This window comes from Dermacentor andersoni, chromosome 5 (genome assembly GCF_023375885.2).
Source record: "Dermacentor andersoni chromosome 5, qqDerAnde1_hic_scaffold, whole genome shotgun sequence".
Taxonomy (NCBI): domain Eukaryota; kingdom Metazoa; phylum Arthropoda; class Arachnida; order Ixodida; family Ixodidae; genus Dermacentor; species Dermacentor andersoni.
The window spans coordinates 93,390,986-93,411,683 of record NC_092818.1 but is presented as its reverse complement, the minus strand read 5'-3'; the positions used below and the strand labels follow the sequence as shown (position 1 = coordinate 93,411,683).

Genomic DNA, 20,698 nt, shown 5'->3' with positions numbered 1-20,698 from the left:
ATATTGGAGTCCCACCTTGCTGAGCCAGCAAGCAGGTAAACAAACATACGAAGTTTCGACGTGCTGCTAGTGGCAAGTGCTTCGCCTGCTGTTTCTAAAACCGTTCGTCGGCCCGATTCTCACGAGTCTCCTCGGAACGTCGCGGTCCGTAGCAGCGAGGGATGGTGCTTGTGTGATGTGTCGCTCGTAGAACCGCCGCCGCCCGCACGTAAACCCGCGGGGCTGGGCGGGTGCCGTGTACTACGCAGACACGATGATCGCCCCGCCCGCCTCATCGGCGGCTGCTGCCGCACGCTGAACAGCTGACCGTCTAGCGCGTAGCGGCAGCGACGAGATGGCAGCGAAGGACGTGGCCCGCTCGCCGTTCGAGTTCCTCAGCCTGGTGCCGCAGGGCCATGAGAAGGCGCTCAAGCTGGCCGTCTACAACACGGCCACGCTCGTGTTCGCCGCCTTCGTCAGCGCAGCCGGTGTGGCCGTGTACTTCATACTGCAGCCCTTCCTCGGGCCGCTCCTGTGGGCGCTCCTCTTCGGGTCGGTGCTGCACCCGTTCAAGCGGTCGCTCTGCGTGCTCCTGGGCGGCTGGCTGGACGCGCTGCGCGAGGCGGGCACGCCTCTCGCCGTGGGCGTCTTCTGCCTGCCCTTCCAGGTGGTGGACAGCGTGGCCGAGCGCGCCTGCAACACGGTGCTGCAGTACTTCAAGTGGTTCCTCGCCGCCTCCATACTCGTGCCGCTCGTCTACTTCGCGCACCACTTCCTGCCCGTCACGGTCGCCTGGAAAGTGTTCGCCGTGCTGCGTGTCTTCTACCACATCGTGTCGGCGACGTTGGAGATCTTCTCCTCGGGATGGATGGTAGGTGCACTGTGCCGTACACCTTCTTGTGGCCCAATTTTCGTCCGGCCAGCCTTCTATATAGGAGCGAGAGGGTGTCGCAGTGCATCGGCGGCAGCGTCGTTTGGGACGTAGCTGCTGGCTGTTCTTGCTGGGATCGCAGTCTCACGATAACACCGTAGCGATCTGAACCTTTCTTTCGGGCGCAGCGCAATGCTGCGAAGAGCGAGCACAACTAAGCGTCATTCGTTTTTGTGTGTGCGTGCAGCTCTGACTAGCCGTCTTTGCGAAAACGCTCGCGATTTCCTCGTCACTCGTAGCCTTTCTTGGGCAAACGACAATATAGTTGATTTTAGTTTGAATGAGCCGTGAAGGTTGTCCTCAAACAACTTCTCGCCCACCTACCTGGGTGGCTATGTGGCTTCGGCATTCTGCTGCGCAGCACGAAGCAACGGGTTCGAATCCAGGCCGCGGCTGCCGCATTCATATGAGAGCAGAATACAAATATGCAGAAAGTCTCGTATGCCGAGCCTTGAGCGCATGTCAAAATTACTCTGAAGATCGCTAGCGCGGTTTCTCGTAGCCGCCCCGAGTTTCTTTGGGGCATTTAAGCCCATACATAAATCACTCGATCTTTTGAGTATGGTGGAATGAAAAATGGTTTTGGCACGTACTAGTTAGATTGTGTCACATGCCCCTGTGTTGCGGGTGCTATTTGATGTAGTTCCATGGGGAATGCGTTGGCCAGTCAGGATGACGTCTTTCTGTTTCTTATTTTCGTTTAACTATTTTGCGCCTATGCACTGCGTTGTAAGCTAACCATCTCTGTACAAAGTCGAAGCAGGTGTTATGCCACAAAACCTGATGCTTGATGGGGAAAAGTTGTTTGTGTGCAAGAATGCTTAACCACTCTTGTTGGCTTCAGCTCAGTAGTGCAGAACAGACATTTCCTTTTGGCCCTGCAACAATCTGCGTCTGTCGCTCGCTCTGGTGCAGGACCCCATTAGAGACCTCTTGGGGGTGAGACGCACACACATTCAGCTTTGAACTTTGTTTGCTTCCTGTGCTCGTTGCCAGCTCTAATTTCTCATGGACGGTGTGGGGAGGGGGGTGATCCTGCGGCTTTTTTTGAAGCCTGCTACTTTGCCTTGGGTTGAGACTTGGCTCCAACCCAGGTGCTTGCAAAACAACTGCCTCAGACGTTTGTGCTCAGTCAGAGATACACACAGTTGTTGGTGCCTTCGTGTCCCATGCATTGCTTGTGCGGTGACTGCTGGTACATCAAACGACTGTTTATCCTGCACAATGAAAGGTGCTATTCGTTTGCTGACTGGGCTCGCACTTGTCATGACGAGAGGAAAAACACAAGCTGGTTCGGCTGTTCACCTTCTTGAAGTGGACTGGTGCAATGTTTCGAAACAGCACAGCGATTGAAGATAACCATTGTTGTTGGGTGCGGAGAGCTGACAAGAAAGGGCTTATCCAGGGTTTCTACTCTGGGAGTATGGGGGGGTTGTTGCGAGCATTTGAGGGTGTGTCTTTTGTTTTTTCTTGTTTTCTAAAGTGGAAAGAGTTAGCCTTCACTGTTCGCCACCACATCTAATAGGTAAAAATATGTGATAAAATCAAATACCATATTCATCCCTGGAAATATTTCGGCAAATGAATACCTGCAGCATGCAGTTATAGTCTGTACTGAATTGGAGTAGGCTTTTATCAAGTCACTTTTTTTTGCGGTGACAACTTTCTTTCCGACTTGTTTTGTGTGTGCGAGCTAACTCGCAGAGCAACTGGATGCTTTTGGTTATGAGGATAGCCAACTAAAAATACTAGTGGCGTCAAATCAGATCTGCTGCTTTTCATACTTCTGACCATAATTGTTTGCGTCACTGGCAGGCTCCAATCATATAGTCAGCACAGGTAATCTCGAAGACTTGGACAATAGCCCGCAAAGTGGTGAAACCTTGCGGGATTTCGCAGAATGGATTTTCCATAATTTAGTGTCCCTCTGCCTTGAAGTGCAGACTAATATGGCCTCGCTCTGCAATCTTCAAGCCTCCTCATTGGCTCAGGTGGCCAAGTGACCACCCAAGAAACCCCGGGTTTCAACTTTTCTTTTTCCAGCAAATTTTTATTCATCTGTAAAGGCTTCTTTCTGAGAAATCTGTTTCAGGTTTCCTTCGTAGCTGCGTGCTACAGTAGGGAATACGACAATTTTCCTCTCTGAACATCATTCAGTTCATGATGTGCTTAGGCTCCCACCACAGTTCATCTGCAAGGTTCAACAAAATTTAACCTTTGCTGCTGTTCCAGAAGGCTTAGTAGAAAATCTAGGCGGGAGGAGTGTATAAATCACTGCTGACAAGAGAAAGGTGCGCCTTTGTTGCCAGCCCCCTTCTACCTCTTTATTTGTGTCTCTATAAATTTATTTTCAAGTGCGTCTACTGTTATTCAGTCTATTTGAGGAGCTGCTTGTAGATTTAATTTAGGGTGTCCCCCTCACAGTTTTGAACTTTGGGACACCCTATTGCGCAACTTATTTTATAATTGCTCAAATGTATAACATTACTGTAATAAAACATAAATCTGAAAGCCATTGCACAAAACATTAAGCTTAGCTATGCAACTGAAAGGACTTTTGCAGGGACTTGTCCCATTATTGTCCCAACCTAGCACTTACTAGGTTCAGAGATATAATAGGTACAAAAAATAAATAAATAAAAAGCCTGAACGTTGCCAACAGTTCGTGGCAGCGTTATTGAAAAGGTCAACAACAAAAATTTTATCACGTCTAGCTTATGCTTAAGAATATGGTATACTGTCAAGAAATGCAATCGTCAGTCTATAAATGAAACCACATTTTGTGTGCTTTCATCTAGTAATAATGTTTTGTGTAAAAGATGTGGCACTGCTGCAGAAGATATACTATAAAGAAAGGGTATTTAACGGTGAGACAGCAATTTACACTGATGCAAATGTGTACTTAAGCTATGAACTGTTCATAAATTAGCTTTCCAGTCACTTTGCGTAGGTAATAATTTTGATAGATTCAGGGCCACAGCTTCGCAAAATGAAAGCTATGCTCCAAGACAGCTGGGAAACATACTGGTAGTAAATATTTTGTGAATTATATTTGCTAAAATTTGCAATCTTTTTTTAATGCTAACCTAAACTTTACAATGTGAAACCTCAAATTGCTATTTCTTTCATTATTTTTTTAAGAATAAACTTCATAATGTTGGTTTTTTATTGTTTCTGGGGGCACACTGTATGTATGTGTGTATATATATATATATATATATATATATATATATATATATATATATATATATATATATATATATATATATAATGCCAAGTCATAATGAACTGCTTCTCACAATTGTCTGATGCCTGGCAAGTGCAAGCTGTGACGAGTTTATTTTTATAAGGTGATTGTGATTTCCAAGATGAGCACGCTTGAACATTAATTACCAAGACATGTAGACCTTATATGCAAGGAGCTGCTATGATGTGTTAATGTGTATCTTTTTGCTAACATTCACTTGTGGGATATTGCAGAAAAAGAAAACAGCAGGTTAGTCAAAAATTTTGCAGATGTTACATTTTTTTTAAATTTCCAAAAGCCTGCCTTTAGGCATAACAAATAAGTGGTTAAAGAATACCTTAAAAAGTGATTCAATGTAAGTGCTGTTTCAATTGCACCACTTGGCATGGATAGGGAACTACCTACAGACGAAACACGTCATATCCATAGGATAGTCGTCAACGACGTGCAGTTGCAAGTGCTCATGCCACTAGTTGCAAGTGCGCATGCCACTAGTTGCAAGTGCACATGCCACTTCATGCCACACTTGAGAGCTCAAAGTTTGGCATAACGAAGCACGTCGCGAAAAGTCCAAGAGGCTTACAGCAGCTGTATGACTATGACTTACATTTGACCATGCAAGAAGTGGCTTTATAGTTGCATGTGTTGCTGTCAATGTATATAACATTACATACCTGAATCATGGTCACTGGATGGATCAATAGGTAGCCGAGTTTACTAACTTAACTTGCAGTGCAATACTGAGAGAAAAGATAGTACATAATGAATGAGACTCTGGTGTGTAGAATCAGAAAGGAAAATGTGACGCTATATTAGAAGTGAACTGGAATGCTGTGTTGGAAGTTACGACTCTTAGGCAAATAAGATGCAAGACCAACTCACTCTACGGCTTGTTTGTGCGACTTAGTTCATCAGCCTGCGTTATATCACCGAAATTCGGAGCATAGTCTCATATTACATGTGCAAATTTTACAGTACTCTGCAGTGCATGCTAAGCATAAAAATAGAAACTGAGAAAATTGAAAGACAACTGCTAAATAGGGTCTGTGATATTTCTGTTTACCATTTCCTGCTTTTAGTCTTTCGTTTTGTACATTTGTGTCGGGGATGTTTTATTACCACAGGTGACACCATCTGCAGTAGAGACAATGTCCAGAGTCACCGTAGGACATAAGGAAAGATAAAAAAGGCACATTGTAATAGCACGTGGCTATCTCGTTTCCATTATTTATTGGCTGGGTATCAGGAACATTGTTCATCCTGCTCTAGACCTGTTGCTGTGCAACTATCTAGCATGCTTGAAGAAGAAACAAAAGAGGGAAGGTCAGAAATATAAAGAAACGGCACCTTTAGAGGAGCACTGTGAGACATTTTTAATGTGGCAGATAAAGCTGTCTAGCCACTACATAATGCTGTCACATACACACGAGCAAATTATTCCTGTACACCTAATATGGGAGCATGCAATTTCGCTCAACAATGCCTGCTCATTCCTGTATAGCTTCTTGGGCAAGTTCATGAGATTTACTGAAAATTATTTTTGGGTGCTAGCAGAGACATACAAAGGGAAGGACACCCACCTACTCTGGCAGTGGCGTAGCCAGAAATTTCGTTCGGGGGGGCCGCTCACATTGCAGCTCGATCTCCTCCTTAAGAAGAAGCTTTAGCTCGGGTGCTCATATCTAAATACATGTAAAAGCAGAATTCGTTTTTCTCAGCAACCAATGCACCAAATTTGACGAGGTTTGTTGCATTTAAAAGAAAAACTTTAAATTCTACTGACTGTTGGTATCGAATTTTTCATTTAGGTTGTCAATTCTTTATTAAAAATTCACCAAAATCGAAAATTTTCAGAAATCTAAACTATCAAGTTTAGAACTATGTAACTCAGCAATGAAAAATGATGTCACAATACTGTGAATTGCACCTAATAGTACATCTACAGTGGACAAAATTTCCATGTTGCACGTGAATCTCAAGAAATTTAGCATTATGGAAATACGGCTTTCGCAGAATCCTTGTACACAACATAACCAATTCACGTAACATACGAATTGACACACGAAATTTGTCCGCTTTGACTGTTATAATAGATGCCGTTTACTGAACAGCGACATGTGTGCTTGATGCAGAGCTATTAGCTTGTAAACGTTGTGATTCTATCTTTTTTTTAACTTTTGAGTTTTTCAAAATATTTAAACAATTTTCAGGCCCTAAATCGAAATTCCACTTCCAACAGACACTAGAATTTAATTTTCTCTCTCAAATGCAACAAATTTCATTAAAAGAGATGCGGGGGTTATCACAGAAAAGCAATTCCGCGTTTTACATGTATCTGAATAGATCGCGTCAAAGTTGGGCCCGAGCTAAAGCTTCCTCTTTAACAATTTGTCGAGGGATCAAATACATGAATAATAATTGCACTGGCATTTCCAAAGATGCTGCAAGCGAATTCTTGAACGCTACACACTGTCAGAACAAGTAAAATATGTATTTTTTCATAAAAGAATATACTTGTATGTGCCAAAAATTGTGCCCGAAATAACCGATATCAATGCTTCCATGTTTTTTCTTTATTTAATAAGTAAATAAAATATCACACGAACTTTAGAACTATATCAGTTCGAAACCAGCAAGGCATGCATGCCGCTGATATGAAAAAATTAAAGGCCATGAAATTAACAAGCTGAGGACAAATATTGCAATGAAACTTTGTCATTCAAGAACTTTGTTTAGATTCTTATACATATGCAACGGCCAGTGAAAAATCTTACTGATGCTGTCATTTGTTCCAATGTATGACGCATGTATGACGCAGGAGCAGCTGTCACCAGTCGTGTATTGTGAGTAATTGCACCGAAATTATAGCCGCAACAGAGAGCACATATAAAGAGCAGAAGTTCTGCAAAATAAACGAGGGCGAGTCAAATGAAAGTCAGCCAATGTGAATATATGACAAACTGGGGACCTTATTTAAAAGTAGTCTCCGTGATCATTTAGACATTTGCCCCATTGTCTAACAAGTCGCGTGATTCCTGTCTCATTAAATTCCTTGGGTTGCTGCTTCAAAAATTCTGGAACTGACTCTTTCACGTCATCGTCCGACACGAATCTGGTTCGCTTGAGCTGTTTTTTTTTCAAATGCTCCAAAAAGTGGAAGTTGCAAGGCGGCAGGTCTGGGCTGTATGGCGGATGTATGGCCCCCCCATCCCCTTCCCTACACTTTCACTCACACATACAGCATGCGGCGCGCGGTCACGATGTTACCGCCCTTGGACTTTATACGAAACATGAGGGCGACTACGATGGCAGAATGCGCCTGGAGTATTCATATAATTGCTCTCGCAATACCATATAATAAGACTATCCGGCAACTGAAGCGTCCCGTGGCCCATTACTGTCCGCAAAAGAAGTAACAAAATCGAACTTTCACCATACGACAATTCGCTGCACCACAGCAATGTCTTCCTTTTTTCCTTTGTGGGGCTGGGGCACCGAAATGAAAAAGCGCAAAGTATGTTGGCCACAATCGAATGCCTACTTTGGGCACCTAATGTAGCTACCGAAAGAATATCGAAGAAAACGTGAGACGCTTGGTCCACCGAGAACCATATGCATACTGCTCGGTATCCTACACCGGCGAGACAAGACTTTCCGGAGAGGTTGCGCTCAAGCGAGCGCGGTGCAATTCGTCGAGTCCCCACAGTCATGGCGGCGAGCGACGATAGTTTCTTTTTTTCGTCTGCTAGCCAGAAAGTGCCCAAAACTCTGCCAGGCGAAAATCCAGAGAATCTGGCCAGAGAAAAGCGAATGCGCACCGAAGTGCGCTGCGCGGTGGTCGGAGCAACACGAGAAAAATGCATGCGCTCTGGCTGGCTCTAGCGGGTAGGGTAGCGAGGACAAAAAAATTGGAGAGGCTCAATGTGTCCTCGTGAATAAAAGCCGAAGTAGAAAAAAATAAATAAGAACGTAGTTACCTTGGCTGACTTTAGTGTCTTGACATGGATGCTTTGGCGTAGGTGAAAGAAAAGAGATATTTTTTTATGTATCATGGCGGCACAAATGAACCACCAGAACGCTTCATCTGATCGGACCTCGCTGCTGGCTTTGTCAACTTGTCTGATAGTGTGTTGATTTGGCTTGTCTCATTGTATGGTCCGATGTAAGACTTTAGAAAAGTGAATGCACCTTTGGCGTCCAATATCTATAATAACATTAAACCCACAAAGTTCCGCAATTGAAAATCTAAAGCACCGCTTTGGAAATGTCAATGCACCTTTCACATCAAAAGTTTACGAGAGCTTTATAGCCATAAATTTCGGAATTGACATCCATGCGCTGCGTGGATTCCGCGGCCTGCGCAAGATGCCGTGGCGAGTCCGTTCACCATCAAAACGCCGTTGAAACTTTGTGCTTGAATGGGGCTGCTTGCGTTATGTGACTCCGGTTGCATGGGCGCTGCCGCGAAATCCAGCCCGAGATCGCAAGGTTTGTGCTGAAATGTCTTTTCGAGCGTGAAAAAGACATTCTAGATAAAATTCAGAATGATTTCCGGCACCGGGGATTGCTTGAGTGGGCGGTGCATGTACAGCACGAAAAACAGGGGGGGGGGGGAGCTGCAGCCCCATAAGCGCCCCCCCCCCCCTGGCTACGCCCCTGCACTCTGGTGCTTTGTGTGTGTCCTTCCCTTTGTATGTCTCAGCTAGCACCCAAAAAATAATGTTTAGTAAACCTTTCCTTCAAATTCCTAAAATCTCGACCACTTCCCCTTTTCCTACACGATATAGCAATAAATATGATGGCTATTGGCCAGCTTTGTTTTAATGTCTGGGAGAGGTGCGCTACGTCCTCTCCCGGTTCTCCCTTGGCTCTTGCAACACGGGAAAAAGAAAGGTATTCGACGCAGAAGGAGGACATTCCTCCCATAAAGGTATCAAAGAGGTATAAAGAGGTGTAAAAGGTGACGCTTTCTCACGGGTGCCCTAAACTCGAATGTAACCAACGACTTAACAGATCCCTGCTGCAACCCATGAGTGACCATGTTGCCTGACTGTCACGTGCAACAAGGCAAGCCTATTTATTACCTATTAAAGAGTGGACTTTCCCTATGCAAGTGTTACTTATTGCTCGCAGCAATAAACATTGTTAGACCTGACACTGCTGGTTGCTATATTCGTTCGAACCCAATGTAGCTGCAATTACATGCACTACAAGTTGGGGAGTACTACAGAATGACTGTGTGTGGCTAGATCCGGAGCGAGCCTTCAGCCGCAACCCGTAAGTGACCTCGTTGCCACATCGCGCAGAGCATAGCCTCACGATGTAGAGAAGACAGGACAGGTGCTATGATAATGTTGTGCTAACATGTAAACCATAAATAACTAGCTCAGTAATAAGTCAATAAGCTTTAGTGAAGTTTCATGCAAGGTGCATTCTGGAAGATTTTAAAAGTTGTTGCAGGACCATTTTCTTTACTGAAGAATGTAGTGAACACATCGTTGATTGATTGAACGCACACTTCACTTGATTATAGTATGTGAGAAAAAAACGATGTGTTGCACTTTGCAGCGTGGCTATGCTCGAACAAGGTTCACCTGCGGCAGCGTCTTACTGTGCTAATGTGTGCAGGTCTGGGGCATGTTGGTGGGCTACGTAGGCGCACTGGTTTTCTGGTGGACACCGCAGACGGAGGGGCCCCTACGTGCTATGTCACCCGCTGTTTGGCTAGCTGTCATCTGCCATCTGGCCACTGTGGCAGGCATGTGGCGGGTGCCAATCCTGGCCGCGTTCCTGGCCCTGCTTGCCACAGGGTTCCTGGCTGAGCTGCGCGGTGCCACGGTTGAGTGTGGGGAGCATGGTGAGTCACACTGAACTGTTCGCATAAGCTTATGCACATTGCGGTCAAGAACAAAAGAAAACGCACGATCGATATTCAAGCAAGAACTGCTGTAAAAAGCATAAGCTAGTACATTGTGTGCTGATTCTTGTTATGTAGCCATCCTTTTGACACATGTGCCCCATTGTAGCTTCCTCGGTTTCAAAGCTGAAGCAAATAAATTTAGTCTTGAATGCAAGCCAGTTGTTCTCCTTCCTGTTGATCACACCATTGATTTGATAGAAGCAGAGTCTGTGAACAGGCAGATTAGATAACAAACATGTGTTGAGAATATTACGGCTTAGGTGTGGAATGCAGTAGGACACATGGTATGTGTATGACAGAAGACCCGTGGTCTAATATATCGACCAAACAGACGCCAAGGGAAGGGAAACCTGCACTGGGCAGCGGATTATTAGATGGAGTGCTGGTTATCTTACAGGCATGGTGTGGGTGTTACTGGTGCAGGACAGTGGTGATTGCAGACAGTTCATTTCAGGTCGCCTGTGCACTAACACTTCTTTATTCAGTGTTATCTCAATGAAGAAAGATAATTTGTGATATAAAGCAGCGAGGTTGATCCGTGGTGCTGTTCTGCACTGAATGAGATGGGAAACAGGCAATGAGGAAGGGTACAGATGAGTGACAAAGAGGATCGTGAGTGTATGCAAGTTCATGTCTGGAGGACTGAACATTGAGTCACACAGTCACAAATCAGACTTTGTTGCCCTAAAATTCAAGTAGCACACATATGGCCCACCTAGTTATGATAAATCTGATTTTTAAGCTAGCCTTGAGAACAGTGAAGGATTGTACGCTTGTGAATACAGAACCTATCTACTTTATCCCATGAAGAGGCAGAATACTATATGTACCAGACTGTCAGTTCATCTTGTTCGCCTTTCTGTGGCTACAGTAGAGGCAGTTGTATCTTAGGTTTTTACAGTCGCTGTTCTTTTCTACTGATGTTCCTTCGTATTGCTTATTCCTATCTTGTATTCTCAATCCTTTTCATCTTGCAGTTGCATGCTGGCTTCGCCATTGTAACTTTTCGGACTCAACCAACCGAAAAGCCATGCGATCTTATATTAAGCACACAAATGAAGCATTTTAGAAGATTGTTACAGAATGCAGTCTGCACTGCAAAATGAAATTGCACCAGCATAGGTTTGGGTGCAGAAGAAAGCATCAGTTTCGGTGTGTGCTGTATTGGCAGAAAATGCAGCTCGAGTTACTTTTTTTTTTTTCTTCTGCTAATAACAGTAATCACCTGCATTATTACTAGTGCTTCTTCCTATGACTGTATGGCTGTTGAGATACAGACAATGGCGTGCCGACTGAGTGGTTTCTCTTGATGCAGGAACAACAGAGCCCGGTTCACCTTGCGTGAGCACGCTGTATGCAGGCTGGGCTTGGATCACGGGATCACCTGTGGCAGCATCTACTCAGGTGAGACACGCCTGCCCAGCCATTTGGCATCCTACACCACTGGCGTGGTGGATCTGAATGGCAGGAAGCAGCAAAAGCATGCGATTCATTGCTGTTAACTCATGCTGCAGAGGACAAGCAGAACAACTTTGACTCAAGCAAGTGTAATATCTTTAAACAGGTTTTGAATTGATGACTAAAACGGCACATCAACAATGCGACAGACTGACTGTTAAACATAAAGAACAACTCTCGTCTTATGCCTTAGCAAACTGCTACAAATATATGCTTTTTATTGTCTCTGCTCGCTTGCCTGCATTTTTTCATTCTGTGAGACAGGTATGCATTTGCACGTTTAATGGCACATACTTGTATACAACAAAGGGGAGAGAGTGGGTAATCAGGTGTGATCCAGTGAGTGTGCAAGGGCTAATGAATGGCAGGCAGAAAGCCACATTGATAGTGGCAGAATGACTTCATTGGCTGTGGGTACCTTTAGAGTTCATACATTTTTACTTGTGCCATTTGTGTTGATGGAGCAGACATGCACAAGAGAACAGTGTCTTGCTGAGCTGTACTCCATCTAACAAACTCTGTGCAGTGTGGTGAAAGTTACAGGCCAAATCATCCAATCAGGAAATAGGAGCAGAAAAAAAGTTATGCATTGTCTGTTACTAATCTTCCTGCACTCAGTACATGGTTGGACAGCAGAATCACCAAAGAATTAGTCATGTACCCCGATTAAATCTTTGTTCTCTCTTTGAGACTGCATGCAACCTCTTCCCATTCCTGATTGGCTGACATGATCGGAAGCCCTATCTGCACTGTGCAAAGCACTGCAGACATTGAAGTACTGGTATGTGAAAATATTTGTGTGTCATAATGTAGCTATAGTCTGTAGCACTGGCACTGTACATTACAACTATGTTACGACACATGGCCCCCTATCCCTGTTGTCAATGTGGGGTTTGGAGATGAGCCAAAGTGTTTGGACCTAGGACCACCTGGGCCCTCCGAAGCCGATCACCAAGAAGCGGGTGTCATTCAGCCTTGAGCCAGACACTGTGTTTCTGCCAGGCATGGCCCCACCAGAGTCTACACGCAAGACCTCCCTGTCGTCTCAAGTCAGTGGGCACAGCTGTAAAAGTCTGAAAAGTCACTTGCCTGTTGCATTCCTCGCTAATTGGTGTGGTGTGCTGTGCCCCTGTCTGGTCCCTGCACGCATTCCTTGACTAGGTTTGTTTCCAATGAGTCACTCCTCCTGTACCTCACACTGGTGGTTGTAAAACTGGTCTGTCAGTTTGGCAGGTTCGTGAATGTTAGACTGTTCATTCTGGCACTTTAGCCCATTTGCAGGAACGTGGAAGTGGTTGTGTGATGCTTATGGTCAGCGACTTTTGAAGGCTAGAATTAAGGACTCATACAATGTGGGAAGTTGGGTGCAGATGTTAGCAGGACAGCATGATGAAGTGAATGAATTCTGGTGCTGTTTAGAATGTTTATAGCTGATCTGTATGGTATGCCTTCATCCATTTACGGCTCATGTATTTTGAATATGAGTGTGAGGCATAGTTAGCCAGAATATGAGTTTCCAAATGCTGCCATAAACTAAAACAGTCACATAAGAATAAGTAGGTGCAAACAAAAAATCTCTGCTTTCTTGTTTTGCATATTTAGTTCCTTGTTCTTTACTATGTGATGTCCTTCACTCTAGCGTACACATTAGTGCAGTTCTATGCTGGTGCCAGGCATTCCATCAGCCTATTGTACTGTCGTAGCGTCATTTGTCATTGGCCTATCTTTTATCCAGTAGTAGATAGATACAACCAGTGTACACAGTATTTCATTTACCATGACTCATTATGTAGTGGCTTCCCCACTGCTGGTACAGCCAAGGCTGCAGCTTCATTTATTTTCCAGGATTATTGTCGCAGATAACAGTTTCAGTGACATTTTCACTCGTAAAACGTCATCGCCATTTATCATGACATTTCAGGAGGCATAAATGCACTTGTCATTTATTTGAATGCAGGTTATCACTCATGTTTGTGCCTTACTTTCCTTTCATTGTTTATGTCTTGTAATAGTAGCTACTACCAGAATTCCAGCCACATCGGTGAATTTACACTGTTGGGATTTCCAGTTTTCCATGTTGAGAAATCTCATGAAAATATGTGACTACTTCTTGTCGCCAGTATGTCAAGATGCGGTGTTGTATTGATGGCAGCTGTAAATTTTCTGTAGGGATACACGGCATCATATATTTTTTGGTGGGCTGCTCGCTTATTGTACACAGAGTTTTTTTAGCATTACTCCAGAACACTAACAAGTGCAAGTCATGCTTATGCCTGTGCTGTGTTTTGAATTGTGTGCATGATACAAGCAAAGTGTTTGAGGCAGTGTTTGGCTGCAGTAAGGAAACGCCGCACCAAGGAGGAATGCTTATCAGCGGGCCCCATTACATATAGTATGTTGATGTGGGATGTTACGCTGGTGAGCACTTGACTGTCTGTGGTCAGAGAGCAGGCGAAATTTAGTGGAATTAACTGCCTGTTGTGAGTGGGTGTCCATATAGACGGACATGTGCAAAGAGGGGAACACGCAAAATGTGATCTTCTATGTTGCATTTCATACTTAGCAGGCAACGCTGTGGAAGCTATGCAAAGTGGTGCAGTCATTCATGGGTCACTGCGTGTTTTGCAATGCAGTTATTGATGTGCTGATACGTAGTGCTTTTTACGAACTACTACACATTTTACAACAACTTACATTCATACAGTCATGTCAAATCACACATTATGTGTGCACCTTTGGGCTGCCAGTATACGACACAACATGCTTTTGTCGCGAGTGCAACCAGTGTGCTGTGGCCACAGGTCACAGAAACGTTACTCCACTTACTCAGTGGTACAGTTGACTTACATTAATTGACTATAGTTAATTCGATCCCGACCGATAGTCCGAGCCTGTGCCCATGTGTTTCTATTGGCCCAAATTTCCATTATTTCAATGCAAAAATTGGCTTTCACCATATAATTCTAAGTTGACTAGTCAGCATGCATGCACCTGACTCCTCTGGTGACCCCTTTAGTGGCAGCGTCTGTCTGGGCAGAGCTTAGAGAACAGTGAAGGTGTTGAACACATGTAATCTCCCATCGAAAACTCCTGTTTTCGGCCTATGTTAGGAGGATTTTCAAGCAATAACCGTAGATCACAATGTCTGATTACGGTTAGGAAGATTTTCAAGCAATAACCATAGATCACAATGTCTGATTACGATACTTACCCCATTCAAACTCGTATATTTTTTTATTCCAAGGAAATTGGGCCGATATATTGCCTGCGCGGTGTAATCGGACTGGAAACCAAAACTGTCTTCGTGGCATTTGTGTGCTTTACCGCATAATACAGATGTATTGCGGCGAAGCTGGCTTTAGACAACCAGCCGTTAATGTGCAACGCTTATTGGGCCTTGCCCGTTTTACACCGAAGCTGTCTATGGCTAGGATCTGGTGGATCGCATCCACGCGTAGACCAACAATTTTTCATATGTGGGCCGATCCCGAAGATGGTGCAATACCGGGATGACCCGCTATGGAGGTGCAGTTCACCATTAAGGGGCCCACATACACAGCTTCTTACCCACCGTGGTTGCTCAGTGGCTATGGCGTTGGGCTGCTGAGCACAAGGTCGCGGGATCGAATCCCGGCCGCGGCGGCCGCATTTCGATGGGGGCGAAATGCGAAAACGCCCGTGCACTTAGATTTAGGTGCATGTTAAAGAACCCCAGGTGGTCTAAATTTCCGGAGTCCTCCACTACGGCGTGCCTCATAATCAGAAAGTGGTTTTGGCACGTTAAACCCCATCATTTTTTTTACACAGCTCCGCTGGTCATCCATCTTCACTGAGTATTTTCTTGCTATAAATCAGGTTTTACGATAGATTTCTACTTTATTTAGGAGCTTAAATTTCATTGCTACGTTTGTTTTTTTACTTTGGACACATAGAAAGTGGGCACGGGATTGATCCAGGGGCATGTAGAATAGGGCCAATACTGCCAAAGGAATCAGCGGTGTTTTTTTACGTTTTTTCTGCTTGTTGTTTAATTCGACCTACCGGATAATTTCATCAATTTTTACGGTCCCTTCAGGGTCGAATTAATGGAAGTCAACTGTAAATAGGTCCAGATCTGCGACACCTTATGTTTAAAAATTATGTCACATATTGTGACAAATGGATTGGACTTAAGGCACCATCAAATTACACGATGCATACTTATGTTTTTCGTTAATATGTGACACACTATTTTTGGTCGCAAATGCAAGCTGTGAGAGAAGTTTCTCTAGACTTCGTGGCGTTGTCCACTTTGTGTGAAGCGGAGTATAGTGCTTTGCTAAGTTGTTTCAGCAGTTAATATGCTGGAACAGTTGTTTTTTGAGCGATCATGCTACCTTCCTCAGTGGCTGCAATGTTCTCGTGCCATGTGCATTTAGTTGGGGTAGAATGTAAAAAAAATGTTGTTTAAAGTGCCTGACATGGTGTCTTGAGTTGTAAAAAGCTATATACATTATATTAGCAACCAAATGACACTGGTATGTAAGAAGTCATGTACATGGATTCTTCCATGTTATCTGGTGAAGTTCCAGTTTCACGAGTTTTCTTGCGATATGGACTTTATGCTGTAACCATAGGATTCTTGGCTCTAGGAAGAGCAGATGTAGCCATGAATGCAGCTGCAAGTAAGGCTGGGAGAGCACTTACTACTTCACACCTGTTTTTTTTTCATTACTTACTCCTGCTTGACTTGCTAAAAGCAGCTTGTTTCTTGTGCATTTCAGAAGCAACACAAATTAAGCTGAAGCACAATATAACATGCATCTTAGCAAGGGGCCAGTCAATGAAAAGGTGGACTAAGCCAGTGGTCTATTTAAGTATGTATCAAGGCCTCCAGAAAGTGCAAAATGCTGGTCAACATGTATTTCAACAAGGTCTTCCATGCTAAAGAAACTCCTAAAAAAAACATGTGCATGCTAATCCTGCAAGCAATGCCTTTTGTGTGGTATGCATGCCATATTGAGTGACAGACGGAACACTGCATGATAGCTGCTTGACATTACTGGAAGCCATATTTTCACAAGCTTCATTTTTGTGAGTTATGATGCATTAATTTCACACATTGCCTTGGATAGTGGCACAGCTTGCTAGGTGCTAAAATGCTTCAAAGAAGCCACCTGTTGAATATTATGTGAGGAAATTTGTTTATCAAAATATTTATTTAAATAGTAAGAACCTTTCTTTTTACTGCTCCTATGTATCTACCGTGTCAATCACCATATGAAAGTTGGCGTTGCAAATTGCCAGACTAATCAGTATTCAGACTCATTTATTCGTAAGTCAACATAGTCAAGACTGGAACCACCTTCCTACTGCAGTCATCTACATTGCGGACCAAAAAGATATTAAGTCTGAAATTTATGTTCATATTTTAGTAACAATTTTTTCTGTGTACGTCTGTTTTGCATTTGTATTTCATTTTCGCCGCTATTCTCTGTAAAGCCTAATGGCCATGAGAATAAACAAACAGTCAAACAAATAAATATACACATGAAATGACATTAACAAAGGCATCCACATCTGTGGTGCAAAAGAAACGCAATGGTTACGGCTATGAAACCGTTTTTTTGTGCAGGATAAAGGCACCAGCCAAGAGGCCGACAGTGCCAGCACCAGTGCACCATCGGATGAAGCGAAGATAGCACCCCTGCACCCTGTTCTGCACCGGCAACCCTCTCCTGCACCTGGATCGAGCGAGAGTGACATCGTGCTGCCAGCCATCACTGTGCAGGACAGTGACCAGGGCAGCAAAAGCAAAGAGGAAGACTCTGGTGAGTCACTAATCTGATTCCGTGCAGGTTGCAGCGGTGAAAGAGTGTATAGCAAAGCTGAGACTTGGGGGTGGTATTCTTGAACAGTCGGGATCGAACCACTTTTGCGAGATTTTGCATGACTTGGCATCAAATGCGTAAGGATTTACAGCCGACAGCGTTCCTCTCACAATGCCCAGTGTGCTGTCAAGCCGCAGTGACAGAAGTGCTGTCACCCATCGATGCGGATGCATCAGGTGCCAAGTCCCATGAGATCTTGTGAAAGTGGCCGTATCCCCAAAAGTGATCACTCGGGAATACTGCCGTTGGGCTAAATGGCATAGATAGTATAGTACAGTGGATTCTCTTTAAACGGAACCTCAAGGGACCAGGGAAATTGGTGCTGTTTATCAGGGGTTCCATTCACTGAGAGACAAAGCTGAATAGAATTGCATGAATACAAAACCAGCCAACCATGTGAATGGTGTTCTGTTTAAGAGGCAGTTCCATTTGAAAGTGATTTCCCTATATTGAGATTCCACTGTAGTACATTTATGTAACTTACCTCCCCGAGACATTTTTGTTTTTCAACAATGTATTGCCATCATCTTATATTCCTCTGTGCCATTAAGCCTCCTTTGGTAATCAACTCGACCATGCAATATCTTGGTAAAACTGTTTCATAAGGGTGACCACAGGTCATGTAATTGTTGCACTCATATAATCTATGATATACTACCACATATTTCTCTGTTCATTCTGTATTTTGCAATAATTTCTGTGCTTACTAGCTCGCTTGCACATAATTTTGCGCTGTGTGTCGTGCTTGAAGTACTAAGCTGTGCATGGTGACTTGCACCAATAACGGAATAATTTCTTGAAGAACAAGCAATACTGTGCTAGACGGCAGAGTATCAATGGCAGCAAACACATACAAGTATCACATGACATATATATGCATGACTGGCTAGTACCAGTGACATTTGTCGCAGCCCTTACCATTGTTGTCATTAAGTAAGCTATTGCATTACTTCGTGGCATTTAAAGAAACACCAAAAGAGAATACCAAATCAGCTTAGTCTGTCAGAGTATTCATTTAAAACGAAACCTTATTTTCATTGCAGTTGACACTAAAAGAATTATTAGTATTACTGGAGAGAATGGACGCCAGACTTTGCTTTCTTGAATTTTGTACCAGTACACCAGAGTTGACACTACGGATTTCGAAGTATTCTCTCATAGTTAAGCCCCTATGGCGCAAGCCAATTTGTTCAAGCTTGCTTGGCTGTGTCTTTGGTTCTCCGAAAATGTCATAAAATTCCTTTTTACTGATAAACCATTAAGTAAACCCAAGTAGACACTGTCAAAATCCATGTAGTCACCGCAAGCTGCTGCGGGAGCTTCTGGATGGTGTTGCCACCTGTCTTTTAGTTTGGCCTCCTTTTCGGCCCACGAAGCTTGCTGTCACAGTAAGAGTGACCGTTGAACCGCAATTTGGAAATGCAGCTTAACTTAATTGTTCCTTTTTTTGTGTCTGTTATTTTTAAAGTTGTTTTTTACTTTCTGCCGATGCCTTGAGCATTCCAGACAGTGCCCGTTGTGATCTTATGATGTTCTTGGCATTGGCCTCACTTGTGACGAACAACTCTGCAGAGGCAAAAAGTGGCAAGGATGCTGGGAGGAGCAGACTTTACCTGTCCACGCTGGTCTGGGCTTGCCTGCTGGCTCAACTGTGGCGCTACATCTGGCTCCTGCACCTCACCTATGTACCCCTGCTGTACACCGTCATCAAGCGAGTGGGCAAGTCACTTTGTGGAGGCTCTTATCTTTTGCATTGCACTTGTGGGGAGTCGAAATTATCTAGTTAACGCACCAAGTTTTACACTTAAGATAAGCTAGCATTGTGATGGGTGCTGAGCACAAGATCACATGTTCAGTTCCTGGCCAGGGTGAGGGTGGAATGCAAAGAATGCTTGTGTGATCTGCCATGGGTGTACAATAAAGAAGTTTGAGTTTGCAGGGTAGCAAACCAGAGGCTTTAACTCTGGTTAACCTCCCTGCCTTTCTCTCCTTTGCATCTCTCGCTTTCTTTATCTCGAGTGGTCATAATTAATCCGAAGTTCTCCACTATGCTGTCCCTCATAACCTACTTTACAGTTTCAGGACATAAAATTATAAAGCATCGTGGTGGGTCATAGCACAGTCGAACCTCGATATAGCGAAGTTGTACTTGCAGCGAAAAACTTTGTTAAATGGCGAATTTCATTAATTCGAGGTTTTAAAGTTTCAGCATTAAAAACAACTTCACAAATTTCCAGAGCATTCCAGGTGGCTAATATCTTTTTAGTAAGCATTTATAAACAAACCGCAAGAAGGTCAGGCCATAATATTGCGGTGCAGACCGCACCGAGAGCAATGCATCGACGTGGTCCACGGCGTCAGAGATTTGCGTGTGTTGCATTGTGTGGCGCCGCAAATCTTGCATGCAATAGCTGGCCTCGCTTAGTGCCCACAAATTAAGAACAAAAGTGTCAAAAGATACAAATATTGGTCCTGAGGAAAAAAAAAAGTCAGTTCTGCCAGAAAGGTGATGATTGATGGTGATAGAAAAGGCACCACATGAAGTAAGGTTCATAGTTTTATCGGTGTCACGTGCACTTAGGCAAACATTAACAGATCTTACTCGATGACCATGAGCAAGCACTTCATACCTTGTCTTGAAAATTTGAGAGTACGCGACCGCCAACACTAGAAGCGTGGGAACAACAAAATGCACGTGAAGGCACCATCCATTTCGGCTTGCCGTGGAGAGATCACCTCCAAGATCGATACGGCGCTTGGCCCGCACACGAACGTGCATGTGGAGGAGAATGCAGATAGGCATGCATTCACTCCCTCCCCATCCCTTTTGCCTGGAAGGATTTGTTTATCAGAGTTTCTTGCTAGATTTACTAGCCATACAGGATCTGACTACGTGATTGAAATAGCCAAAAACTTAATTAAATCAAAACTGTGTCATGAAGTTACCTTGTTAAATAAAAAAAATAAAAAAATAAACACATGGTTTTCACTCCAACTATGATCGGGAAATGAAAATAGTTCGCTATATCGCGAATTTCATTTAAACGAGGTTAGTTATATCGAGGTTTTGACTGTACAAGGTTAAAGAGAAGTTAAACTCCAACCGAAATTTTTATTTTAAAAACCCGACTGGCTGCTTGTTCAGGGGAGAGATGGCCTGAGGCGTAGCAGTGCTTATATGCTTTTGGCGCTTTGACAGGCGCTTTGACGCTTTTCGTAGGCCTTGACCGTAAGCGGCGGGAAGTGTTCCTGGCGAATGATTGATGTTACCTAGCATATTCTGGATGTGCCAG

General features: G+C 43.9%; 1 protein-coding gene across 3 annotated transcripts in view; it reads left to right on the top strand.

The window, feature by feature from the left end:
• Positions 1-50: 50 nt before the first annotated feature.
• The window catches only part of LOC126530879 (transmembrane protein 245), a 52,397-nt gene continuing 31,749 nt past the window's right edge, over positions 51-20,698 (top strand). For all 3 annotated transcript variants that reach the window (XM_055070841.2, XM_055070840.2, XM_072288229.1), the window contains exons 1-5: positions 51-850; positions 9,786-10,014; positions 11,393-11,481; positions 17,150-17,345; positions 18,978-19,124. In XM_055070841.2, the coding sequence (XP_054926816.2) occupies positions 335-850; positions 9,786-10,014; positions 11,393-11,481; positions 17,150-17,345; positions 18,978-19,124 (1,177 nt within the window). In that variant the 5' untranslated portion in view covers positions 51-334. The remainder of the gene's footprint in view (positions 851-9,785; positions 10,015-11,392; positions 11,482-17,149; positions 17,346-18,977; positions 19,125-20,698) is intronic.